Here is a 27992-nt window from a genome sequence, read left to right on the forward strand (position 1 = left end):
GCATCCATTGCGCATGCGCCATGCGAGTGTCCCCGGAAGTACATCACTGCACGCGTGAACGTTGACAACCTTACAACTACAAAACAACTAACCTGACAGCTGCCCCGTAACTCGCCTCCGCAGTGATGCCAGTAACACGCCTCCTGTAAGTGTTCCGTTTTTTCTCCTCATTTCTCGGCGTGAAAAATGCAAAAGGACGTCCCTGATAAAGATAAACCGTTGCCAGTGCGCCTCCATGTCGGATTGGTAAACTAGCAGACCCAGCTAACCGAAGTTAAGCATGTCCCAGGCTTCCAGCTGCCCGCCCATTACGACTAAAAGGCAGCTTTCCCCCCACGTATTATACACATTGTTGGCGTGCTTATATCAGTTCTCCATGTACTCACTACCTCTGTTAAAATGACGTTAAGCAACTATAACGAACCCAGCATTAGCTAGCCGTGCCACAAAAATGCTACCGTAAAGCCGCAGGTCCTGTCGTAGCGACGTTACGGTCACTGTGCGGGTTACCATGACATCCAGTTCGTTAAATCCTCTTTCAGTGTTTTTACTTAAAACTTATATTGATATATTTCTGCCATTGCAATGAATTCACTAACTTGATTTGATTCACAATACACATATTTAAATGTCTGGTTTGATAATATTGTATTACCTTTGTGTTTATGTCAACTTTTATGCCTCTGTGTCATTGACTGTCTTCTATTGCAATATCTTTAACCCATGTGGCTCGATGCAGGGTTGAAGCATACATTACTATTATTTCTATTTGTATAATAGCATTGTTCTCACCAAATTAATAATTTACTTGGAGGTTGGAGCAGTGCAGCTAGAGTCATGTATCGCCGGGCAAACAAACAAGCAGGTCACATGCAAACAGTCACATCTTATTAGGAGGGAAAAAAAAAAGTTGGCAATGCATATTTTAATGTTTCTAACTTCTGATTCTGGAAAACTGTGTGCAAGCGGGGAGCTAATGCATTTCTCCTCTGGCCATCATCTTTGTATTATGTTAAAAGTAACTCGAGGGGTATTGCGTTGACATTTTTCATTGTGGGAAAACATCAAGGGAAGACATTACATCTAGTTTTGTACCACTAACAAAAATGTAAACATGCTGTTTTGGTGAAAAGGTTCTGCACACCTCCTGCCAGCACCTAACAGCACATTTTTGACCAGCGGCTGAACACATTGGAGCGTTTACCGCCTGAGTTTTTCAGTATGACATCACATACATCACATCAAGGCACAGCACGTGGTCTGTATGATTAGAAAGGCCAACCACAAACAGCTCTCCTTTGACAAATCATTATTATACTTCTGCTTTTATCAACTTATAATAACAAAGAGCTAGCGAAGATTTTACCACACAAATCTAGATGTCTACTCCTCCAAGTTGTTAGTGGGATTGGATCAACTAGAGGATGTCTGACTGGGAATGATACTGGAGATGAAACAATTCTGCCCCTCCTCAGATACCCTCTCTACCAGTTGGGGAACCCTCAGCTGAGGATCTTCAGACCCAACTGGTTCCTGACTCTGGTGAGGCCCGGAAAAGAGCAGCCTCCGGACACGGTCCAGTTTCGCATCCCAATGGAGTAAGTCTTTTGTTGTAGATCTTTTCTCATATCGTTTGGAGACGCATTAGAGTAATACAATGATTCTGTTTTTAGTGATTTAGTGATTTCATTTGGCTTTAAAGTTATTTCCGGCTACTACAGGCTTTTTTTACTTCATAATTTAGGTTGCAGTGATTTGTTTTGAATGGTACTGTAGCTGTTGTGTTGGACCAGTGCTAAGTAACTGGAGTTCTCGGCGTCATGGCCACCAGGTGGCGGGACAGCCCCAAGAACAGAGATCGGAGGCCCTTAGCAAGCTCTTACCACCTTGTCTTGGCTGAGGTGAGGTCAAACAAGCTTTCATCTGGTGCTACAGTGGAGACTTGAGTGTTGTAAATGGAAAGCCGTCAAACTTTACAAACCAAGGTAAATAGGCCAATATGTATCCTTAACCATAAAATGAAGAGCAAAATGTTCCCGATGGTTTCCAAAGCTTGTGTTATAGGAGTTACTAAATCACACTTTATTGCCTCCTCATTTTGAGCGCACTTGTTTCTTCTAAATGAGTGTGTGTGTGTGATCTCTTATGATCACTTTATTAGGTCTCCCCCAGGTTTACAACTTCAGGAGGGGGCGGTAGTCACTCCGCTGGTGTTCTCCGTCCGCTGGCGCGAGCGCCACGTTCGCACATACATAGACTTATATGCGAACGCGTCGGTGCGGAACTGCCGTCCGAAAGAAAAAAACAAATAAAAAAAAGAAGGGAAAAAACTAATTAAATTTAATTAATAAAAGTAGTAGTAGTTTTTAGGGGGGGGGGGGGTGTTATAGGGGAAGGAGAAACACTGGGTACACCTGTTGAACAGCGTGTCAATGCTGTTAACGCAGATATCTAATCCGCTAATCACATGGCAGGAACAATGCATTTAGGTGTGTCCAGGACTATCTGCTCCAGTTCAAGCCAAGCATCAGAATGGGGCAAGAAAGATGTCTGCTCGGTATAGTTGGTTTGTGCCTGACGTGCCGGTTTGAGTATTTCAAAAGCAGCCGATCACCTGGGATTTTCAAGCACAACCGCCTCAAATGTTTACAAAGAATAGTCCAACATTTTCTTTGAAAAAGGTGTATGCAGTGAGCGGTTCTTCTCTGGGCAAAAACACCACGTTTATGGCAAATGTCAGAGGAGAATAGCCAGACTAGTTGGAGCATATAGAAAGGCAAGTAACTCAAACAACCACTTGTTAACATGAGGAAAACTTGGCGCTCCTAAGTTGAGCAATAAAAGATTGGAAAAACATTGGATGGCTGGGTCCGAAAATGTTGTAAACAACATGAAAGCATGGAACCATCATGCCTTGTGGGAACAGCTCAGGCTGCTGGGGGTATAATGCTGAAGGGGATACTTTTTCAGTCTACTTATTATCAATTGAGCATCGTTTAGATGCGATAGCCCACCTTGGTATTGAAGCCCATACTTTTATGATCAAGGTGACACATCTTGGTCTACTTCCAGCTGGAAGACTCCTCGTGTCTCAGAGCTTAAAGCTTTAAACAAACCTTTTCATTTTAGTATTATCCTAGTCAGAGAAAACCATGACAATATAAGTATAGCTTTAGTCAAGGAAAGTTGTTGACATTTTAATTCTTCTCTTTTTAGTCATCTTGATTATTTTGAACTTTTCAGTAAATCTAGGCCAGACCAAAGAACCACCATGTTCCTTTTCTCCCAAGCCCTGTTGTTTTAAGTAGGTAACTCATGACTGCTCACTGTGGAGGCTTGATTTTGAACGTGCTGCACAGGATACTCACATACACATTTTAGGTGTCTTTTTTTGGTTGACTTGATCAACAGGGAATATTGATAACAGGAAGTGTGTCACGTCTAAGCAGCCTGGTCGTGATCTGCTCTTTGTTAATAACAAACATATTTAATCATAGTTTTTTGTCAACAAAAAAGAGCCGATCACAAAGTTGGGACTACCTCCGCCAACCAAGGTCCCAGAGGTTAGCGCTGCTCCTCGGGTGACGAGAGCGCCAGAGCGCGCACTGGGATGAGAAATTGAAGTTTGAAGAAGATCATCTATGTGTCTCTGGTGGGGTTTAGACCATAATCTGTTCATCCAGGTGCCTGGCCTCCCACTCTGATTCTTGCCTCCTCTCTGCCAAACTCCTAGGGTGCTCATGTAATTGTGTGTGTGTCTGTGTGTCTTTGTTTGTGTGTGTGTGTGTGTGTGTGTGTGTGCGTACGCACAAAAGTGGGTAAGTGCAGGGTGCGTGTGTTTATAAGGGTGTGTAAGGGTTTTTTTCCTCGCCGTCTTTGATGCCTGGGAGAGGTACATGGCTGATTGATATGCTGCTGGGGCCTCGACGTGTGCTTGAAACACTGTTATTTTTGTTACTTTTCTCTCTCACACACACACACACACACACACACACACACACAACGAACTAAATGGACACCGACGGAGAGACAGCGACACAAACCAAACAGCCCTCCCACTCCCAGCTTATTGATGAGTCTGAGTCACAACGGCAGCGAAAGCTGTTCTGGTTATGACTCAGGCGGTGTTGGCGTGGAAAAGTTGTACTGCCGAGGAGCTGTTAAATGAGAGGTGGCAATGTCGGCGTTCTCAAGAGAACAACACATAGTGGCCTTTTCTCTCGTTGGCCCCTGGGAGCCAGATATAAATGGCCGCGGGTCTCTCTCTCTCTCGCTTTAGCGTTGACGTGCTTGTTAGCGATATGGCTCGCTTGATCTTCTGTGCATGTCTCTCGCCGTCCCACCCCGGGCTTCGCTGTTTATTGTGCTTTTCTTAAACACTTTGCAACGCATCCAAGGCCAATCCCTCTTTGGCACGCCGCTTCAGACACCTGGACTGTGTTCTCTTATACTCCTCTTTCTACCTGCTGGAAGGGCATATTTGTTTGTCTTTTTTTTTTATTGTTCTTGAACCTTTTGTGCGATGTTGGTATTTCCTCTCCGCTCTTCAAGGAACATCATCAAGTTTCTGGGTTTACACCCACTCACACACCCACACACACACACCTTGTGCTGACACACACACACACACGCACACACAAAGAAAAGAACCCGCTGAACACTGTGTTCGGTCTACTACTGAGTCCCGTTTCCTGCTGCTATGCTGTCTAATGACCGTGAAACCAGATGCTGCGTTTTCTCACTGTACTCAAACATGATCAGAAACGAGCCCGTGACACATTGTCACGACGTTGTGACAACGGCGTCACAATGTCCCTCCACTCAAATGTTGAGAGTTTGATCCAACGGGTCATAGGAAGTCAGTTAGCGAGACAGTGGAGGAGTGTAACCACCTGTCGAGTCTTCAGCGACCCGCCTCTCTGAAGGAGGCGAAGTGACTTCTGGTGAACTGTTTTTTGATCTATTTCTTTTCCATTGTCAGATCTAGTCCTTCACACGCTGCTCTCATGCTGCTCTCTCTACCGAAGTCTCAGGTTCCTTAATGGTTTTCCCTCTAAACAAAGTGTGCTATTATGATCTTGATACTTCGTATTGAGCCACTTCTGTGCACGTATTGTCTCGGGTAAAAGTAGTGAGTGTGCGTATCTCGACCCAAACCGGACAATGGGGCAGGGGAACAATAAGAAGCTGCTTTCTTTTGCCTTTCATCTGAAAACAACTCTCCTGTTTCATTCTCACCACTAAGCCACTCTGACACAATCTACTTTGATGTTGTGTGTGTGTGTGTGTGTGTGGACCGGTTGGTAAACCTTAGATGTTTTCTGCTCTGTGTGTTGATAAAGGTTTCCCATGAAATGAAGTCCGAGAGGCTTATTAGAACACACAGCGTTAACATATCAGAGGGATACTCAGCTGTTTGTTACTCAGGAATGCTCCTGCTCTCTTAAGACCGCTTTGCAGTTGTTTGGTTGCCTATGTGCGCCGGTTCCTACTAACTAATGCATCTCTCCTTTTTTGCCTTGTATGTGAGCGTGATTTTCACTTAAACCATTACATAATTTGCTGTATTAGCTGTCAGCACATTCTAGTCTGTATCAAGCCGGATGGCGGTTTGGCAGTCACCATTTAAAAAAAAGAAGAAAAAGGCCCCACAGTTGATGACGTGTCGGATCGGGCTCCTCCAAACGTCGGGGCCCTGTAGCTTGCAGCACTGCATCACCCCTGTGTGGCTGCATCCTCTTCTTTTCCGTTCCCTGGTGATACCCAACGTTGATCTGCCGACCATGAAAGGCCGAAAATGTAGACGCGGCCCAGTTTCTATCAAACAAGGACCACATTAAAAGCTTTTTAGTGGTTTGCCAAGTCCAGTTGCAAAAACAAGCAACCTTTCCAAGGAGATTCATGGAAGCCCCAAGAAGCACGATGGTCACTGACTCATCCCTTCACAAAGTAATGTGCAACTTGAAACAACGAGGACATGTCAACAGCATTCTTTAGATCAAATGTTGTTATAGCGTTGGCTAATTTACAGGGACTGTGGCACGGCATTCAGTTTATACAGCGGAGCGCACGCACCATCTTTGAAGCGTGACTCACCACGAGGACCAAGATGAAACTTATGTGAAAAACTATGTGCATCTGCTACATAACGTTTTACTCAGTTAGCCACTTTCCCACCGCTAAGCCAACTGGTTGTTGTTAAACCCGGCGTGTCCTTCCATACTAAATCATATGACGTTGTGGGTCATATATTGAGTACAGCAATAACGATAACTGATGAAATAACTTTTTTGATGAGTATTTTGCAGATACGTTTCCTTAAAACATCCCAATTGACTGACTTTTCTTCTATTGGGGATTTTATCAACATGTTTAGGTCATAACCATTCAGTTATCTGTTTTGTACCTTTTTAAAGTTTAGTCTCATGCACTTTTAAGTAGTAACAATGGTGAAATACAATGTTGATTCTTTGCTAAACTAATTTCCAATACTTTTTTTCAAAACAGACATTTTATGTATTTGCTGTCCATTCCACCGCCATTGAGTCTAACACTACATGTACATTAGCTATACATACGTATATTCGAGATCTTTTCATCCAGATAAACTTTGCTTAATTTGAATCTCTTTCTATAACCGAGGCTTTTTTCATCCCTCTTTTGTTTAATAGGTTTCCTTTTGAGACATCGAGCGAGAGAGCAAAGACGAGCCACAGAGGTACTCCCATCCCTGTCTTCAACCACAAGGACGTTACAAGCTCTCATTTCCTTTACCGTCGTTCATAAAGAGATTTCAGCCTTTACAAATATCTGTAGTGTTTCAGTCGATATTGTGTATTACATGTGAGTGGGTGGCTGTAAAGGGCGTCCTTTATGCACAAGAAAGACGCCGTGCATTCACTTGGCAGATGTTCTTTTAGCACCAGCGCATTAAAAGACAAGTGGCAGGCGGTAGTCTCTGAGCTTTCAGAATGGATTCACTATCCTTATTGTCAAACACAGAGAAAGCTGCCTCTGTCTTGTCTTGCACTTTTTCAGCCGTGCTCTTTCACCTACTTCTCCGATGTGCACAGGTGTAAATGGGCCTTAAACTGCTGGAACTGATACCCCAAATCCCCCCGGCTCAGCATGACATGGACAACAGGGAATCCAGGGACACGGAGATTCGTTTCAGAGGAAGGATTTCCTTTTGAGAGCAGCGGAGGTGTGCGGGTCAATCTGCAGATTCACAAATCTGCCTTGTTGTCACTCACAAACAACGATGCAACAGCAGGGGGGGGGCAAACAAATGCATCGGGTTTTCCCCTGCGGCTGCATCCCTCCGAAGACCACCTTCTTTGAGAATGCCAGATATCAGATTTAGGTCTTGCATAGCTCCTTGACACCTTTGCGGCACAATCACTTTTTGAGTAGTTTTCTAACAATGATGCCAGTGTTCCTGTTTCGTACAGGCTCGGCAACCACGCACCATAATGGAACCTGAAGCCCCGCCTGCGTCATCAGAAGCCCTTCTAGGTTTTTGCTTCTGGAGTTCTTTCATCATCTTGGCCGAGGAATCTTTGTGGCGTGTGTGTTTGTGTATAAATATACAACAGTTGCCGAGGAACGATGCCTTTTTAGCCCTGGCAGTTGCCAGAGGCAGGTTTCATTTCTCCTGTGAGGCAGAGGTGTGAAAGGTTAGCTTGTGGAGAAAGATGGATGTTTATACTGGGATGATGATCCAACGCTGCCTGAATCACCATCAGACACACCACGCCCGTTTGTCCAAGTTTAGCCTTGTTTATGTATCCAATTAACATGACATTTTCTCCTCAACTTTCACCCCATGCTTCATCTCACTGTATTCTAGTTTTAGCTGAACTGTGAGCTGTGTATTGACTCACCTCAGAGACAAACGTCCATCGAAAGCAGCCCCTCGCAATCTTGTTGTGAGTGTGTGCCATATTTATAGTGTTCATACACTACAGATATAGGATATAGAGATATATCCAAGTGTCACAGTGTGGCCAAAAATTCCCATCACAGTATTTTGTAAGATTCTGACCGTATCACGGTATTTATTTTCGCAGTTGTTCAGGTGACAGGCGCTGTGTAAAAAATAAATTTTGCCGCTTGCCGAGGAGAAACTTTAGCTGTTACGGCTACACACCGGTATGACCGTACATGGGAAAGCTCCTATTGTAAGGGAATCTTATACTGGTTGAATCGGTGTACCGCTCAGCCCTAACTCGACACACTGGGTCTCTCTTTTTGGGCCGACCACACTGCCTGTAAATCCCAGGAACGGATATGCCTCGTTCTAGTTTCTTTTTTGTGCTGTTGTTGTGCTGGTCAAATACATCGGATTTAGGCTTCACACATCTCTCTCCGTATTCATCTACTACTCTCTCTCTCTCTCTCTCTCTCTCTCTCTGTATGATATGGTGCCCTGTCTTATTTTTTTTTTCAATTGTTTGTTATCATTTCATATCATAGTGTCCGGTGTGTGTGAGTGAGTTGGTGATTAAGTTGCCCCCCCCGTGTATTTGCATGAACACCAGCCCATTAAGCGTGCGTGCACAGGCGTCTTGTGCAGAGTAACATGACCGTGCTTGTGCATATTTCATATGTCTCTGTGGTTGTGGTGACTGGATAATTTCAGCGTTGAAAGCCCTAGGATTTAGATTCTCCCCATTAATCAGGATCGGTGTTCACTCTGCTAATGATCCAGACGAGACTTTGCCGTCCCCGAACCACTTCCCTTTCATCCAGTTACCCGCCCGAGCTTTCTAGGAAAACCTGTCCAAAGCGCTATCACTCTCTCTCCCTCTCTCCCTCTCTCTCTCTCTCTCTTCTCTCAAGTGGCCCCCGTCAGGCTGCTCTGCTTCACTGCCTTCCAGCACACACACACACACACACACACACACACTGTGAGATGGGATGCGGGGGGCTGTGGGCTGAGGCGGGTGCAAATGGAGCAGAAAGGCGCATCTGCATGCGACATATAAAACCCATTTCTCTGTTCTCGACAGGGTAACGGGAGAGTTTTTCTTTCTCAAACTGGACCTTAACACGTTTGTGTACAGCTTTCATCTATATAATCATGCAACCTCCCCCCCGCCCCTCCGTAGCCCTAGACCACCACTGTGTCTGACATCGCCAACGTTTGGCGTATTATGGAGGACGTGTAGAATTGTTTATACTGCATAGAAACATATATTGCATCATCCTCGGGCACAAGGAGGTTTTCGTGTTCACAGATGTGATTTTCTCATGCAAATGTTTGCTTCAGCTAATAATGTTACAGCAGCTCTAGGTATTGTGCTATTTCCTCGGAGCAAAAATAGAAAGTATTACATTATCCTGTAAACAAATGAGGTGATAGAAGACGGCATATCCAAGGCACTCCTGTCAAACCACTGCGTCGCTATTAAGCACTTTATCGGACGCATTTGGGAAGTGCTCTCTACCAGGCTAACCCAATTGGTTGGATTGATTCGCAGTTAAAAGCCTTTCTTCCTCTGTTCGAAGCATCCATTCCAAATGCCGCCCAGCGGGTGAACTTTAGCTGGGCTGGCCCACCGGATCAGTTGGTGCCAGGTCCACTTCCTGTGTAGGGTTTCACTGATGCAATCAATACCTGCAGACAGCAAATTGGATGAACACGGACACTCACATTTCTCTTCTCTCTGCGTAATGGTCCGGAGGAATAAAAGCTGAATATAGGTTTGTACAGTAGGGGAGTGTCCTGTCCGTTACACTAGGTAAGATAACAGCCGGGCTTATGGGAACGTAGTGTGCAAATAGACTATCAATCTTATGTAGGTGTCAATTACGTGAACGTGGTATTAATTGATGGACAGTGATCCAGCATGCAACCTCACTGAAAGCATGTACTCTCACTCAAACCGCCAGCCGTGCGAATACAGATGCCGGATGGCTCGTTTAACCGCTTCTCTCCTTCTCCCCCCTTGGACAGAATGACCAAGTATGACGTAAAGAACTACCTGGAGAAGATCTACGACGTCCCCGTAGGAGCGATCCGCACCAGGATCCAGTTTGGTGAGTATATTGTACTTATATATGTACTTTTGTGTTTCGTCAAACCGTGAAGCCCAGTCTAAAATAAAAGGTGTCTTTGCAGTATATGAGAGTTGTCTGTCAGAGGTTATAAATATCTGTGCTTCATTTTGGTGGGTAGTCAACGGTGAAAACTTTTCCCATTAGAAAAGAAAAGCATCAATTCAAATATCTGAAACTAATCCAGCAGCATAATCCCTCTATCACTGTCCATCCACATGCTAAGTGATACTTACTGTCTAACAAAAGCATTGCTGGATACAATGGTCATCGCCTGGGTCTTCCCATTGACGCGCAGCAGCGGGAGGGTTTTCCAGGGGCCCCTCGCCGTAGTTGTTGGCGTGCCTGGTTCTCCTTTCCCCACCTAATGCACACAGCTGCTTATCTGACAACCTGATCAGTAGCATTCCAGCCTCCAGCTGTCCCAGGACACTACAGCTCGCTCCACACAAGCACCAAGTTATTCACTGCTAGTGCTGCATCCCCCCCCCCCCCCAAAGACCTATGACCCCTTGTCAAGGATGATCACAGAGCCACCAGTGTTATATCATTGACTTACTATGCCTCTTCAGTTAGCAATGACTGATGTTGAGGTCCTTCCTAGTCCAAGATGTTGCGAGTTGAAGAAGTAGTTGGGGACATATAGGTATAATTCATTTTGGAGAGGCCTTGATGGATGTGCAGAGAAGTGTACAAGCTCCTTCTGTGCTGCGCCTGAAGGGCCATGAGGAGCCCCCTCTACCTCTGGAGGAGATAGGGGGAAGGAAAGGGAGGGAGGGAGGGAGGAGAGAGGCACCTAGCTTAGCCTAGCCCACAGTTTGGAGGACCCATAAAGGCTGTTTATTACGGTTGTATCATTAAAAGCCAGGGGAAAGGGAAAGCCCCTTCAGTGGCTGTGTGGAAGGAAACCAGTGAACTGTGGGGGGACAGAGAGGCTCAGGGGCCCCCGCGGTTCTACAGGTGCGTCAGTGAAGGTATCCCTGCCTGCGTCAGGAGTTCCACTCCATTGGCAGCATAAAAACGGCAGCATGCAAAGGAGAGAGCGAAACGACCCTTCCTTCTCTCCATGGGCGGCGGGGGTATTTTGGAAGGAGTTTCCATGGTTACCCCTTCGGCCTGGGATTTGTAATGTGATAGCCAGCTGCCAAACCGCAATCTCAAAATGGGAGAAATTGTGCTTGCGTTTGCAAGTGTAGCATGAAAGCTCTGTCTGTGTGTCTGTGTGTGTTAGGAAAGGCCCATCATGTGAGTTTGGAGAAGACTTCTCGGTGTGTGTGTGTGACTGTGTTGTGTGCATATCTAGAGGCAGTTCAGGGTCTTACCTTGCTTTTTCAAAGGTCGTAACAGTTGCCTGTGGATTTCCTCAGATATCAGGAACACACACATACTCTTCATTACCTTTGTCTCCCACCCACACATGGGCCTCCTGTTAGCCAGGGGAGTGTGAAGGGGGGCCGTTTTACAACCCTGCTCAGGGCTTTCCCTAAGCATTGGGCTGCCTGGCTAGTGATTACTAGCTGCATATACAGCACAAAGACACACAACACACACAAATGACTCATTACAGAGGTATGTTTCCCTTGTTTTTCATATCATAAACTGTTCCTATGGTTACACAGCGGGCCTGTTGACTTGGGTCTCAAACGCAGAGATGATACGTTTGATGCCGTGTTGAGTGACCATCGCTGTAACGTGCTTCTTAAGTTTAGTAAAATTAGCTTTAGATTTATTTAAAGACAGACTCCCAGCCCGCCTACACTCATGCACACACGGCAGCTCCTTGAGTCCCCCGTCTTCCAGACATGGAGCGGTCTGACAGGAGAGAAGGTGATGTCATCATCATCTCCAGCTGGGGAAGAGGTTAACCTGCAGTCAACAAGATCAAGCTCTGCTTAATCTCATGCACGCACGCACGCACGCACACACAAAACATTCTCTGTTCTACAGGGAAATCAACACAAGTGAATCGTGAAGTGTCTGTTTTTCCCTACTCAGATGAAACATGATGTGATAATTGCACCGATAGAGATTATAGTCAGGATAGTGTGTTTAATAATATTGGAAAACAATGACAAAACTATTATCTGGAGACCTACATGACATCATCAAACGTTTTCATTCAACCAAAAGTTAAAACTCCATAACTCAAAATGTATTCTAAGGCCATTAATAGTAGCAAAGCTACATGTTCACACTGCTGCTGAACCATCATGGGTGCATTTCTGCTTGAAAAATGACATTGTTTTAAAGCATCTAATCAACTGATTGCAGCTCTGATTGTAATAATCATGACAACAGTTTAAGGGTGTAAGAAACATGAATGAATGAATGAACCTTTGGAATCAGCGTTCTCCACAGCATCAGGTAGCTTTCCATATATGGAAAAGCAACCTCAGTAACAGAAGCAGTTTAGAAAGCTCCATGTCATTGTCATATTGCCTGAGCCAACTCTCACCATATTCATAAATGTCAGCATCATCACTTTGTCCCACTCTCTGCTGCCTCACAACCGCGATTTACTCATGTTTAGTCATTCCTGTTTACCAACAAGTGTGACGCCTGCTGTTCTGTGCTTCTCAGGCTCCAACAAGAAGAGGAATCATCTCCACCAGAAGGTTAAGCAGCCGGACTATAAAGTAGCCTACGTTCAGCTGGTGAGCAGACACACACACACCCGTACTATCATCCTCCTACTTCCACGCTGTTGTGGTTGGCGTAGTGTTCGCGTAGCGTCATCTCAGTGACTCGTGTTGAACAGCGGTAAGTGGAGACACCCCCCTCCCCCCCCACCATCCCACAGCGGGTATGAACGGACGTACAACAAAAGTGAAGTGAACATCATACTCATTTTTACTTTCTAACAAGTACTATTCCTCCACATTCTCATCTGTCCCCTCTGTTTCAAGTGTGCTCTTATGGGAATCCTCTCATGCACCAGGATGAGTAGATGCACACAAATCACACAGCCCCACCAACCATCTCTCTCCTGTGTGCCTCACACACTCTGGCTGCCCCCTGAGTAAGCATCGGTCTGGCTTCTTGCAGGGCCTGAGGGGGAAACGTCGTCTTTGGTTACATGCCAGACTTAATACAGGAAATATTGATATATGTTTATCATCTGGTGTAGCTCTCCTTTCTGCGCTTGTGTGCCATAGAAGGAATGTGAGCAATTATGTGCGCTTAGTGTGTGTTTGCCTGTGTGTGTGTGTGTGTGGTTGTGTGTCAGCCCGGACTCCCGCACGGCATCACAGCTGTTGCCTTCACACCTGTGTTTAAGGTGAGCTTGGTTGGGTCAGGAAGGCCCATTCTCCGCTCGGCTCGCCAACGTTTGAAGTCTGTTGGTCTTTGAAATCAAACAAAAAAAGGGCTGTTTTATTGGGCCTTTGTTTTGTGTCATTTTGATCTTGCCCAGACAAATCCACAGCGGTGCAGACGCTGGTTTACGCTGCGCCGCCCACCCAGCCGTCAATCTTGAAACGGATGAATAATGAAAATTGTCTAAACACGACATTTGAAAGAGGATACATAATTGAAGCGGCCATGAATCTTTAAACGTGGAGACTTGTTATTTAGTGTGCGGCTGGAATTCCTAACGGAGTCGGCAGAGATGCTTCCGTCTCCGCAGACGCACACCACGATGATAGGTGTGAGGATGCAGAACCGCGTACACCCACACACACGCACACACACATCTGTGAAATGTGTGCATCATTCATGCATGCACTTCACCAGAGGACTTCTGTTTTTTGTACAAAAAACTGCGACTACTGAGCGAAGTTTCATTCGCTCAGTAGTCGCAACCACACCGCAGTTTTCTGAGCGTTGCGGCTTTCTGAGGTCATATCGTTTGAAGGAGAAACACTCTCTTTGTGCTTAAAAACGGCTCGATAAGAAGCCGAATACACGGCCTATTTCTCCGGCAGGTCTTTGGAAAAAAGATTCTCTCGCTCAACTCTTTCCTACCTCACTCTCTCTCGCTTGTGTACGCACTCACACAAACTCTCTCTCTCTCTCTCACACACACTCACACACACACACACACACACACACACACACACACACACACACACACACAGCCCCAGAAAAACCCTCCTTTCTTTTGCAGCAGTGGGTAGAAAACAAGATTGTTCCTAATTGACTCCACATGTGGGAGAGTGTTTTGTGGGTCGATGCTCACACCGCGGTCCCCCCATTCTACCCTCGCCTCTCTCCCCTCTCTCCCCTGCTCCCTCCATCGGCTAATATTGCAGCAGTAATGCTCTCCCTCTCTCTCTCTCTCTCGCTCTCTCATTCCGAGCTCTTTGTCTGTGGTTGAAGGGAGGCCTCCCGTTAGAGGGGTTCTGTGACAGCCACTTTCCTGCGGCTTACGGGGGACCCCGGTAACGGGGGGCAGAGATAGCGTCTGCTGGTGTGAAATGTGCACCGTGTGTGGGGAAAGTGTGTGTGTGTGTGTGTGTGTGTGTGTGTGAGTGTGAGAGTGAGAGAAGGATCACACGGGAGGGGTTGGGGGGGTGACTAAGGGTATGATGGAGTCTTGCCAGAGCAGGGAGGTCCAGAGACGGGACAAAGCGATCAGTGGGAAGGGGAAGAGGGGGGGGGGGGGGATGTTTGTGTTTCTGTGTGTGTGTGTGTGTGTGTGTGTGTGTGTGTGGCTGTGAGGGTGGCAAAAAGGGTGGTGGTGGTGCAGGTAGGGGGGTGACAGAAACAGCAGTACAAAATGAAAGTATCAGACTGCTTCCAGGTCTGGCTGCATCAATGGGGCCGGTGTGTCAGACTGCTTTCATGTCCCGCTAGGACGAGCTCTGTCTAAAGGGGATCGCTCTGACCGCGACGCTCAGGGTAACACTTGTTTCCGACTTTCGCAGTCAACTATTACTGTTCCATCTTTTCGACGCCGTAAAGGGCTGAAACACCCAAATCCTCATTGCACCTTTTTGACCTTGTGTACAGTAGGCGTAGTTAAGTTCCTCATCTGGTTTGCCTTTTTGTGTACGGTTTTCCTCACTTTTTAGAAATTTTCCTGGCATGTGCAAAGCCCTGATCCAGTCGTCATTTCAAAGTCGACTTCCACGGGCCTGCAAAAGAAAAAAGCCTTATTGCAACTGACCACAATGCAGGTCAGACCCCGTGGTTTACCCCCATTAGTAGCATTGGCCCTTCTCTGAGCCGAGGTGCAAGGGGGGGGGGGGTTGGTATTCATATTCAGTGAACTGCGAACAGGTGCGCGTACCAGAAAGGAGCGCGAGATTCAGTGAATTGCGAACAGGGTGAGTGATGGTTTCAATAATTTTAATATTTTGTGGTATATCTAAGTTAAGTTACCCAGGAGCTTTGTTGACATAGACTTAGCTAACGTTAGCGTTGATGAATAGAGTCATTTAACACAGCAGGAGAGAACCGTTGGGCAGCTAGCTAAAGCTCCGGTGGAAAGTTATTAGCTAACGCTACCGTTTTTGAGGAGGTAGATTTTGAGGCGAGGGGACTGACGAGGCAGGAGGTAAAGTGGTCCACCGTTCTATCAATAAGCAGACCTGCCAACCTGATACGCATTTTGACTTCAAAGTACGCTGGTACGATTTGTCACTCTAAACTACGCAAGAATTTGTCTAAAATTAATTTTAGACTAGTTGACCAGCACACATTATATGCAATGCAATATAATGCATGACGAGTATTTAATGACTTGTCCCCTATTAGTTGTTGTCAATTCCCATCCCCCCCCTCGTCGGTACGCAAAAAATGATCCCTGGGACAAAACCAGTTGAAAACCCCTACCCTAGAGGGGTAATATCCTTCTCACCTTTTTCACCCTTGACCCGTTTTCATGCCTGTGAAATGATAGTCATTCTTACATGTTTTCAGTCATTTCTCCGCAACGTTATCGTCAATCAAACATTCATGATGGAGTAATCTCTGAAAAAGGCTGTGGTGAGCTTTGGCCAGAGAAGCAGTTTTTGTGTGTCTGCGGTGCCAGCTCGTTTGCAAGCCAGCTTGTTTCTCCGGTGCCAGCTTGCAGAGCTTCGGCGGGCCGAGTGCTCGGAGTGCATGTTGAAAGCTCCCAGAGGGCGATGCTGTGAATGTATGAATGGGATGCCTACCGGTCTTTTCTCAATGATACAGATTAGTGCCACACTGTGCTGTAAACGCCAAGTTGGTCCTGGAAAAGACGTCCAATCAGCCGATTCAACAGCTGGTGAAATCTGACCAGGTTTGGTCGAATCGTGTGGATTTCATTTTTATCATTCTAATGTCCTTTGCAGTGGTCGTATTGGCCCTCGCATTAATTGAACTTATAATTTAACAGGTCTGTTAGACGGTAGGTGAAGCTTTCCCTGAAAGACCGCGAAGGTGCCGCGGGGGGGAGGAAAGGAATCTCAGACATCTTCCCCGAGTTGTTTTTCTGAAGAGGTCAGAGGGGAGGAGCGGTTTGTGTTCTGCGTGGCACGTCCAGGCACCTGCGTAATGCTAGCGACCATTTAGCATAAATATTCACGGCAGTCAACTGTTGTTTGACAGTTTTGTATACACCTCGCTGGGAGTGTGTAAGCATCCGATGAAAGTCCCGTCTTCTTTCTGGCGGTGTGGGGGGGGGGGGGGGGGGGGGCGCTCGTGCAAATCCTACTCGAGCTCCATTCCCGCGGTTCACTGTGACAACGTTTAGTTGTCACGAAGTGAGCGGCTAGTTCTGCTCACCCGTTAAACCAGAGATCACAATCTAGTTCTAGTGAGATTCCTCCTTGCCCCAGAAGCATCTTCCCGAGCTGACCGCCGCAGAACAAAACAAGATACGGGGTTGGACCCGTTGTACAATAAGTGGTCGCTTCATTCCAATTCAACCCCCGCTGGATCCACGAGGCAAGGCATCACCCTGTGTCAAAAAAGAGAGTGAGGAGGGCTGAGGGAGAGAAGAAAGCAAGCAAGCAAGCAAGCAAACACAAGAAGAGTCTGAGAGTGGCAAACATGGAGGATTTGTGACTGAAAGGAGAGAGGGAAAGAGAGACAGCTGAGTTGAGGGTGATTATCAGAGGGAACCTGTGGCCTGGTTTGACTGACACTAGATGGCAACGTTTGGCTGTACAGTCTCTCGCTGTCCTCCCCTCATCTCCTGTCTGTTATTGACTTATTGTTGCTTAACAATAGACCCTCTGGGGTTTTGTGTAATGTGTGTACTTGTGTGTGACTGTCTATCTGGCTGAGGGTTGGCGGTGGGGGTGGAGAGGGGTCCCGGATAGTGGTAAAACCCCCCAGGATCTCCCCCTCATTCTCCCGTTCATGTTCTGCACTCTATCTGTGTTTGTATTAGTTTTCAACTACATGGATCTTGGTGCCCCCCCCCCTCTTCCTCCTTTGCACCGGCTTTCCTCACAGCATTGTCTATCTCGTCTGCCGCTCTGCTTCCTTCCCCTTCCCTCTGCTGCCTCACCCTTGCTTATCACGCCAATTAACATTTTTAACTTCTGCCACAATTCCCCCAGGGCTTGTTGTTCTCCTCTGTGTCTGTCTCTCTTGTACATGGAGCTCCACAGTTAATTATGTGCAAAATCTATCTTTTGTTTTCAAAAAAAGACTAGCGTCCTATTCTTTTTATTTTATTTTTATTTTTTTTATCAAAGTACAAGCCGCTCTCTGCTGTTGGCGGAGGGACATTGTGATGCTCGCACAGCGCAGTGCAGAAAAAAATCATTGAATTGACAAATGTACCTAACCTCAGGTCTGGCAAAATTGTTCTCCTCCTTGATAAAAAGTCATGTTTTTTCTAACTTCCAATCATAGAATCTCAATGAGTCAAAGGCACACACTGCGCGTGGAATAGCAACGTTCTGCTCCCCAGTAAATCCCCACATATTTAAACGATCACCTGAAACATCATCACGGAGTGCAATGGGATGAAGCTGTAAACCTCGAACATCTCTCGAGCCTCTTTGTCCAGTGAGCTTCTAAAACGCAGTGACGGTTGCAACATTTTTATTTCATGTAGAATTGGCAGAGAGAATTGTAGTGTGAGTTCTATGTGGGGAAAATCCTGATCCTCGTGCTTCCCTACATTCGCCTAAATGTGTCTGTCAGCATTCTAGGCGTATAAATCTTGGGAAGGAAGAAATGGGCAGATACACTAATTAGTGTGTGTGTGTGTGTGTACATATGTGTGCGCACACGTACGCTGGTGGTGAGCCTAATAAAAGGGGAAGCTTTTCCTGGCAATCAAGCTTTGCTTATTTCCTCATGTGTGTCCTGATTTGGAAAAACTCACTCCCGAGTTAAGATCCTGTGTGAGGCTGTGTAAGAGGGTACGTGCACGTTTCATAAGAGCTCAGTGGAGAGAGGACATGAATTATAGAGAGCGAAGCAGGGTCTCAACCATCCGCTTCGGAATATCACACGCACAGCCTTTTTTTTTTTTTTTGAATGGCTCCAGTCGAAACCTCTGGTTCTATTTCCCCCCCCCCCCCCGCTCCCCTCCTCCCCTCCCCTCCTCCCGCCACACGCTTTCTGACTCTGCGCCTCGTTCGGTTCAGATGATACGAGCTGCCGTGCCGTCGGTTGATCAGAGACTTTCGTTCTTTCCCCATCAATTGCTACTTTATCGCTCTGTAGCATCTTTTCTCATCACTCCCTCGTCTCCTCCCGCATTTCTTTTTAGCCCCCCCTCCCCGCTCTGTATTTGGATAGCCATGGCAACACAGACGCATTCCAACACGCACTCTCACGTGCACGAGTGCATGCTCGTGACCTTTGTTGATTACCCCTGACCTCCTGTACTGACACAGCTGCCACTTTGATCAGCCAATCACCGTGCGGCGCCACCCAAGTTCTTCTGAGCGGAGCTGCCACTGGCCTGATAAAGCCCTCTGATAGCCCCCCCGCCCGCTGATGCATTTCCTGTTTTGGTATGCTTCTTCATTTTTCTATTTTCTCCACCAGCCGGCCCCAGCCTCCCTCAGCCGGGAAGGGGAATGCATGAATGTTTATGATGCACGTAGGGTCGAGCGTATGTGTTTTTGTCCAAGGGTCTAACTGTGTGTGTGTGTGTGTGTGTGTGTGTGTGTGTGTGTGGTAGCCTAAATAGTTGGGTCTGGGGGGCGGGGTAGGTGGAGGAGATGCTTTAAATTGGGAGTGGGGGGTGGGAGGGTACGTGAGGGTTGTTTACATGCGTTTGCGAGAAATGGGGTGCACGTGGGTGGGGGGGTGGGGGTGGGATGACATAGATGGAGGGGATAATGATAGTGAACAGCTGTGTGTGTGTGTGTGTGTGCGTGTAATAGGGGGTGGGTGGTTGAGACAGGCGAGATTTAGGTGTGATTTAAGGTAAGGAGGTTGCGTTGGCATCAAAGACAGAAGGTGTTATGATTCCCTGCTTGGTATTGTTGTGTTGTGTGGACAGATTAGGTGGTATTATTCTTGGCTTTTGCTGTTATCTTTTTCTGTTGTTGTTATCCTCATTGTCCAGTTCAAGACCAGATGGATGTAAACATTCTTTGTGGGTGGCTGGGTGCGTATTTAGATGCTGATGATCTTTTCCTGAGAGCTCTGTTGCAAAGGTCCAGCGTCTCCATTAACAGACTGGGAGCAGACATGCCCAGACATGAAAACTACTTTACGCACACACACACACACAGACACACACACTTACTCACTTCCAGCCTGTGTTTGTCTCTGGGCAGAAGTATGTATGTATCGCTGGATGACCTGCTAGTAGGTCAGAGGGTCCCTGCAAAATATGCAAAACTATTTCCAGTTGACACCAGAGCCGGTGTCGGCCCACCTGCTCAACTCTTGCTTTTTGTCCTAAAAAGCATGTACCACCCAGCGCTGGTTAGGTACCACACAAGTAGTTATGAGTATCTGCTTCTCGCGCATCCGAAGTTAGATATTTTTTCTCATTGTACAACCACAGTACCAAAAGCATAATTGTTCATATTTTTTCACAAAATCTGATAAGGTATTGGATAATACTTGATTCCAATCATTTTAAAGCTAATTTTATTCATGCTTACCTGCATTGAATTGTTCCTCTGTGTTTAACTACACATCCCTTATTTACAAAGAGAGTACACACTACACTGTTCATGCAGTTTATTGTTACTCAACAGTTTAGAAATGTGCGCTGGTCTGAGAGATGCTATTTAAAATCGTAATCCTCAAACTAATTAAATGAAACCGCAGTACTCATAGCATCCATTTACGTTTTGTAATTAACTTTCTCAATAATTATTGACAGTGGCAGTCAACTACCAAAAGCACAAGGGAGTCGCAGGAAAACAATGCGCCCCCCCCCCGTCGGCGCTCCATCACGCGGTAAGAGCCCCCGTGAAGCCCACACGGTCACTAACTGCACTCGCTGTTGGAAACGCGATAAAGGGATTTCAGAGAGAGAAGCACACAGAAAAGTCTACAACAAGCATTGGGAGAATGTCAATTGAATCAGCATTAAAAACCGGTTATGAAGATAAAGATGGAAGGTAAAGCATCATCAGTGTTAAACTGAACCACCACTACAGCAGCAGATCGAGACAAAAGACAACACTGTTCCCATTAAACCGGTTAATTTGTATTCTTTGACATAATCATTACTAACACTGACGTAGTCTGCAAATGTTTGCTCACTAGGCTTTCACATGGAAACCTAATATCTAACAAACGTTTACAGGTTAAATGTTTTTGGGTTAGGGTTAGTTACTGAGAACGCCAATGACGGTTTTATAATTTAATTGAAATGTTTTTGTAATCACTGAAGGCTGAAGTCTTTTCATTGGACATTTATAGCGAACAACAAAAAAACTGATTATTTTACCCAAGGTTGTAATTTATTTCCCCCATGTGCACATCCATGCACATTAAGAACATTGCCCAAAACGTGGACGAAAGGCCTTTAATGTGAAGGATATGGAGGCTTGATAAAAAAAAAATACACCGTGTAAGCCAAAGCTGACCAAGTCATTCGGCTGTTGCAGCGCTGTGGGGGAGATGTCATTGTAATTGGCGGGAGGACCGGGGTCATGACCCTGAACCAACCCACAGCAGGATGCCATTGGTTAGTGGTCGTCTCTCTCTGCCACTTATCTGTCTTTTACAGAGAGAACATTTGCTCTTCGCTCGGCTGTTATTTTGCTAAAATCCTCCAGCTCTCAACTGATCTCAACAATTTAACTTCTTCACCGGACCCCCTTTTTTAACTGATTTCTTTTCATTGTATCCTATTACATTTTCCTTGAATTAATCTTACATTTTCTTGTCTCCTGAGGGAATGACAGTCTAGTTTTATCTATTTTGATATTGACTTTCTTCAACCCTTCACTCTCTCCACTCCACAAAAGAGCAGAGGTGTGTGTGTGTGTGTGTGTGTGTGAATGAGATAGAGTGAATATGTGGCCCACCCAGGGGCCTGGCAGAGGGAGCTGTTTATAGTCATCAGACAAGTCATCCTCTCTTCTCCTCTGCCCTCTTCCATCGTTTCTTCCTGCCTCTCCCAGTTTGCTTAGACTATTTATTCTCTGTGATTGCAGATGGAAAAGCAGCCAGAGATTATGCAATATCGGGCTTAGAAACTAGGTACAAGGTAGAGAGCAACAATATGAGCACAGGACTGCCTGTAGGTGCAACTGTGTTGGAGTTAACTAATGTTTTTTTTGTTTTGCTTTGATTTGACCTGGATACTTGCGTGCAAATCTAAATCTTTGTCTTCCAGCCTTTCAGATATGTGGTTGTTACTGTGTGTTTGTTAATGTACTGACGCAGGACCACTTTATAGGACTGCATTGACTTTGAGCTATATATATATATATATATATATATATATATATATATATATATATATATATATATATGACATCAGTATAACTCAAAGCAAACCTTCCAATTGAACTGAGGTGCGGTTTGGTTATTGTGAATTAACCACAAGAAACCGCCCAAAAAACCTTCTCATGAACATGGTGTCCATTGTTTGGGCATTTTCTCATATGATTTTATGGGCTGAAGGAGACGGATGTTGATATTGGATAGCCAGCAGTTGATCATAATGGAAAAGGTGGCATAACAAAGTGAACCAAGGGCAAACCACAGCCTGTCTCATCACCGTAGTCAACTATTTACTGGGTATGAAGACCAGCGATGCTAATGCATGTCAAACGACACAGATAAGTTCCCAATGCCTTGTTAAACCTCAAGGAACTGGAATGACGACATGACAGGTTGCCAAAACTCTTTACCATAAACAAGCTGCTTGTGAGTCCATCTGACTTCTGTTTACAAGCCCCGGTTCACATGTAATTGGGCAGTGTGAACTTAAATGAACCAAAGACCAAAGAAGACGGACTCACAAAGGTGCGATTACACTTTTTCAAGAGCGCAGTAAACGCTCCACCCTCTGGCGGAATCGAGCTGGAGCAAAGGCGCGAGATGTCCTCCGACTGGTCAAGTGGAGCTGGTCACCGTCACACCAGTGGGAAAGTGGCCGCTCTTTCAATGAGCAACTCAAGGTTTTTGGTGTCGATGTTTACAATTGCGTGAGTTGCTGAAAAAAAAAAAAAGCATGATGCATGCTGCACTCAACATTTCCCTAGTAAATAGGGTTTACACACAGACACACACTCACTCACCCAGCAGGGGGTTGCCCTCACCTCTAATCCTGGCAACCTCATCGTGGGGTCTGTCCCTCCGTATCCTGCGAGGTTCGCCTACCGCGTTGCGGTCTTAATAGATTCTACCACAATGTGTACACCTCTCAGCCTCTCTTTCACCGCCGCCGCCGCACACACACGCAGACACACACTCTCCAGCTGCATGAGCCCGAGCCTCATGAGGTTTCTCACCTCTCCGTTTCGCTGTGCGGCCCAGATTTGGCCGTACCCCAAAAAACAACAGTTTTTTTCTTTCTTTTTTTTATTTTTATCGGCTGCTTTGTGAACAGCCCTATCTTCTGATGCCTTCTGGATTGTCCACCATGAATTCAGTGGATATGTGGTCCGTCTCTTAAGGCCTGTGCCGATGTCTCAGTTGCTTCTTATTGGACCACTTGAAGCTTTTAAACTCTCTGCGGCCGCATTGAGAGTTAATCGTTCAAGTGTCATAGAAGTCCAAGTTCTTCACCCTCAAGTCCATTCTTATTACGCTCCATAAGGTGCTCAAGGTCCAGGAGCACAACTGAAAGGTTATAAAAGGGTGGTTACAATTTCCTTTTCTGGTGAATTCAATTCTGGGCTTGACTTGATCATCTGAATTGAATTCACCATTTGACCTTGAGCATGTTCAAGGCTGTCAAGCAGCCTCTTAAGTAATAATGGGTTCAAACTTGTTCCATTCCAAAGGGATACAAATAAAATAAAATCTGATTCCAATGAGGCCGTCCTGTACATTGAGCAATTGGGGTCGAGTAATAATCTCTGAAAGCCTCCTTTGTTTTAGTTTTTCTTGTTGTGATTTGAAGCACAGTTCTTGCTCTGTGCTTACCGTGCAGCCCATTCAGAGGCATTTAAATGCTAATGTGTAACTCACCGGTCACACGGCGATGACTGGTCCCGTCCACTCATTTCTCCCGCATATTTTAACTCTCGGAGCAGGAGGTTGAATCAGACGTTTGTTGTCATCCGCTGCCGAATGCAATAATGATCTATTCAGCTCCAGGTCGGAAAAGCACCTTCCTGTTTTCATCAAAGGCATTTCAACGCATCAAGTCAGAACCACTATGACTTTCATATTTCTTACTCTAAGCTCATGAATAATAAAGTCACTCCCTTCACGTTTTCCCTCTATTGATTTCCCATGCATTCCAGGGGTGCTGGACACATGCGTCCATTCTTTCAACATTCTTCTGTTTTCTTTTCTTCCTATTTTAACAGAAAAAGTTCCCCACAGCTGTTTCTGACATGCAACTGTATGCTTGGTTTGTTACAGATCAGCAGCAAAGATCAATCGGATCCAATGCAGTTATCCTTTCCAGAGTTTCTTTCCACCTCCTGCCCTGCTCCTTCTCTCTTTTCACTCTCCTCTCTACCCCCGTCCCTCCGGGGCTGCAAACAGGATTACTTAGTGCCGGTGTACGACTCTTGTTGTATCCACACAAACACACACATACATTCAGGGATGTTGTAGCGAGTCACTTTTGCATCGAGGCCATCCACGGGCGAGCAGTACACACCAATTAAGGCTCCGAGCGGGTTTTTGTGAATGTAGCTGCTGTGAAAACAACACCTGGACAACGACCGTTGCCTCTGGTCTCGCAGATGTCCCCAATCAACTGGTTAAAAGTGCACCGGCGGTCCCTAATGACGCAGCCCAGACCGACACCCTAAATACACACTTCCTGGAACGGAGCAAGATATTAAATTAAACCTTAATAAGGAAACATACACATGCACACAGATGGGGAAAGTGAGACGGGTTGGTCCAGAGTCAATGACAACATTTGCCTTCCCCTCTTAACCCCCCCAGTGTTTCTCCTCATTTTCCCATTGAGAGGGAAACTGTGGGTGTAATGGGTTGTTCATGTGCGTAAGAGAAGTATGTTTACATCACTAGCAGTGTGGGGCCTCGTCTCAATATTCCTGGATGGCAGCTTGATTCAATTGAGGAGCATGGTGAGGATGATGGCCTTACTGTTTTTCTACAGTGTTGTCGTTTTTGGCCGGGACCTCGGTATTCTCCATAAATCACTCAATATGCACTCATACACAAACACACGCTCCCCCCCCTGCTCACACGCACACACATACAATCACACACACAAGTAAATACTGGAGTAGAGAGAGGCAGACAGACACACAGGAAAGAGCGCTTTGGCTTGGAGCCCACGGAGACCGAGGGGACATCGGCTTTGCCTCTGCTTTGGTGCAATGTATATATTTCAAACAAAAATAGGAACGCCCTCTGTCAGCACCTCCTCTCGCTGCGGAAATGTGTCCAGCAGACACACACAGAGGGCGCGGCCTGCTGCCAATAATAAGACTCGTTTAAAGAGTCTCGGTGCTTTGTTGACTTCAACCTCAGGGCTCTTTTGTCTTTGTTCACCGAGGCCGATATTAATCTTCGCCATGTGTATACACGAGGTGTCCAGCATAACGCCGTGTAACTGGGAATTGTCATGCAACAACGTTTGGTTCAAATTGGGTGAACCCTTTTTGGCTCACTGGTTCATTGTTCCAAACTCCCTCTCCCCCTCCCACACTCCTTCCCCGCCGCCCCCCGTTGCCAGGTCGGCTGCGGTAGATCCCTTCTCTCGTCTTCCTCGGCCCCGTGGTTGTGTCGTCTACACCCCCCCCCCCCCTCCTTTCTCCCCTCTCTTCCTCGCATCCCTGCGGCAACAGTCCGTTGGCCTCCACCGGTGTTTGTGTTCTGGATTATGTGTTCCTTGATGGCAGCGTGTGCAGAGAGACTCACGGGGGCCTTGGCATTCAGGTGCCCCTCTACCTGTGCCCTCCTCGCTGGGTCCGCAACCGCGCCGCCGCCCTGCATTACTGCGCTTGCTAGTAAGCCTCCTGTACTGTGTGACACAGGCGCCGCCGATTGAGCGTGTTTGGCTTCAGCTGATCCTCAAAGCTGCTGTCAGATGGACAAATGGTTCAATTCAAGTTTGTGTAAAGTTTCATACCAAAATACTGCCCTAACCCTAACCCTTCTCATAACAGTTGTGCTAAGGATGGTTGGGTGTAGTTCAATTTGCATTTAGACAAAAGAGATCATTTCTTGTATTTTGATCACATCATCACTATATATATATTTTTTAAATCATTCATTTAAATGGACAGGTGACAGCATAAGGGAAATTGGAAGTTAAAATGATAAACGTATCAAAAATACCGTTTGCAGGATGTATATTATGTTATTATTATTTAACACTTCACTTGAGGTTATCATAAGCACATTATAAACTACGCAAAGCTTCTGCTTTCATCAGTGTCATCTGACGAGGGAACTAGTTGGATGAATGGGAAAATACCTAAACCCCTTCGTTACAAATGCACGATAAAGACCCTTCCTGTAGGTTGTTTCCCTCGAGCATGTTTTGGAGAAGAAGAGCACGGCACCATTCTGTGTGTTTGAGTGAGCTTCATGTTGTGCCCCCACTCCCCTCTTTTGGGAATTGAACCATGCCAGGTGGTAATTATGTTTTTCTTTGTATTTTAGGGTTTGGAGAGAGACAAAGTAACATTCACATCAAACAAACAAAATATTTGACATATTCAACAGAACGGTGGATTGACAATTGTGTTCGTGGAAGCGATCGATTTCACGGGGGCCCTTTAGAAATCCATGAGCCTCATTATTACATCCGATCGCTTGACATTATGAAGCGGAAGCCAAACACGGTCTGATTAAATATTACACTCGCAAGTGCAGTTGAAAAGGACGAGTCATTTAAGGACAGCGATGCTCCAGTTGAGACTGATAACAGTGAATTCCTGCTGCCTGGTGTCCATGGGAGAGGCTGAGTGGGATGGGCTCACGCCTGCACCCACTGACTTGTTTGTGTTTTTGTGCGTGGGCGTGCAGCCGTGTGTGTGTGTGTGTGTGTGTGTGTGTACAGTACTGTACTCTACGGCGTCCGGATGCAGACTACGGGCGGGCTAGTGATGCATTAGCCACAGCCACAGATGGGTTGGTATGGAATAAATAATGGATACTGTCCTTTCCCCCTGAATAAATCAAGACCAGAGAAGTGGAGAGAGGTGAGAGAATAAATGTGGGGGAGAGTTGGAGGAATTGAATGCTAAAGAGAAAGGTAGCGTTTGTGTAACTGGGAATATAATTATTATTCAGTTCTCTTCTCCGACGACGAGGAAGAAAATGCATTTTGACGCTTTTTCATTTGTTGCACAAAAATTGGTTTGCAAAATGACTTTCAAAGATAAACCTTGTTTTATTAGGAAGCCAAATGTTGGTTCCTTTGCTCATTTTTGCTCTTTTCTTTTTTGCCTCCTCCTGTCCCAGGCCCAGGGCCAGACGTTCACCTTCCCAGACATCTTCCCAGAAAAGGAGCTTAAGCACGAGGAGGGTTCTATGGAGGAGATGCAGGAGAAGTTCATGGAGGACGAGAAGCAGAGGCAGAGGCTCGACCCCAGGAGAGGAGGGGTCACAGAGTGGTTCGGACTATGAGATGCCCCCCCACCCCGGACCGGGAACACTGGTCGCATTATTTGTCGTGGGTGTCTGATTGGGAGCTTCTATTTCTGTAAAGAAACCGTTCACAATGTGCATGTTTGGGGAGACGTGTGTGTGTGTGTGTGTGTGTGTGTGTGTGTGTGTGTGTGTGTGTGTGTGTGTGTGTGTGTGTGTGTGTGTGTGTGTGTGTGTGTGTGTGTGTGTGTGTGTGTGTGTGTGTGTGAGAGAGAGAGGCTTACTGGTCCAGTAACACGTGCCGCAGGAGGAGGAGAGTGGCCCGGCTCCATTAAACCAGCCCACTGCACAGGATCACCATCACCTCAGACGACCTCCTCTTCTTCCACCTCCCACCTTTCCTGTTCCACCACCTCCTCCTTTTACCCCTCTTCCCTGACAACAGCAAAGCTCTACTTCTACCTTTTCTTTCCTTGCCATATCTTTTGAGGGGGGGAGGGGGGAGAGTTTCCTTTCCTTCCCATCTGTCTCCTCTGCCGTCCCTGCTGTCCTCTTCCTAAGTTGTGGCATCCCTGGTAACCCTGACTCAGCCAGTTGGATGAGACTACCTGGACAACCCACATCCTTTCCTCTTTTTATGAGTTCGCCTCGGACTAATTGACCAATTTAGGTAAACAACAATTGAGTTGTTGTTTAAGCGAAGCAACGACGTGGAATTTGCCGGAGTGTTTTATTATTTTGCGGCGGCACCTCTGGCCATAAATCTTGAGAGACTGTACCCAGTGTTTGTGTGTGTTTGCCTAGCGTGCGGGACCTGCCTCTGAATCTGTCTGATTGTGAGTGCTGTTGGAATAAGAACCAATAAATGGTCACTTGTCCAAAAA

General features: G+C 46.2%; 1 protein-coding gene across 1 annotated transcript; it reads left to right on the forward strand.

The window, feature by feature from the left end:
- Nucleotides 1–4: 4 nt before the first annotated feature.
- On the forward strand, nt 5–27992 carry mrpl23 (mitochondrial ribosomal protein L23). Its single transcript, XM_040163111.2, has 5 exons — nt 5–145; nt 1476–1598; nt 9959–10041; nt 12640–12713; nt 26983–27992. Exons 1-5 carry the CDS (start codon nt 126–128, stop codon nt 27145–27147), a joined length of 465 nt encoding a protein of 154 aa, XP_040019045.1. The 5' UTR covers nt 5–125; the 3' UTR covers nt 27148–27992.

This window comes from Gasterosteus aculeatus, chromosome X, assembly GCF_964276395.1.
Source record: "Gasterosteus aculeatus chromosome X, fGasAcu3.hap1.1, whole genome shotgun sequence".
Lineage (NCBI taxonomy): Eukaryota > Metazoa > Chordata > Actinopteri > Perciformes > Gasterosteidae > Gasterosteus > Gasterosteus aculeatus.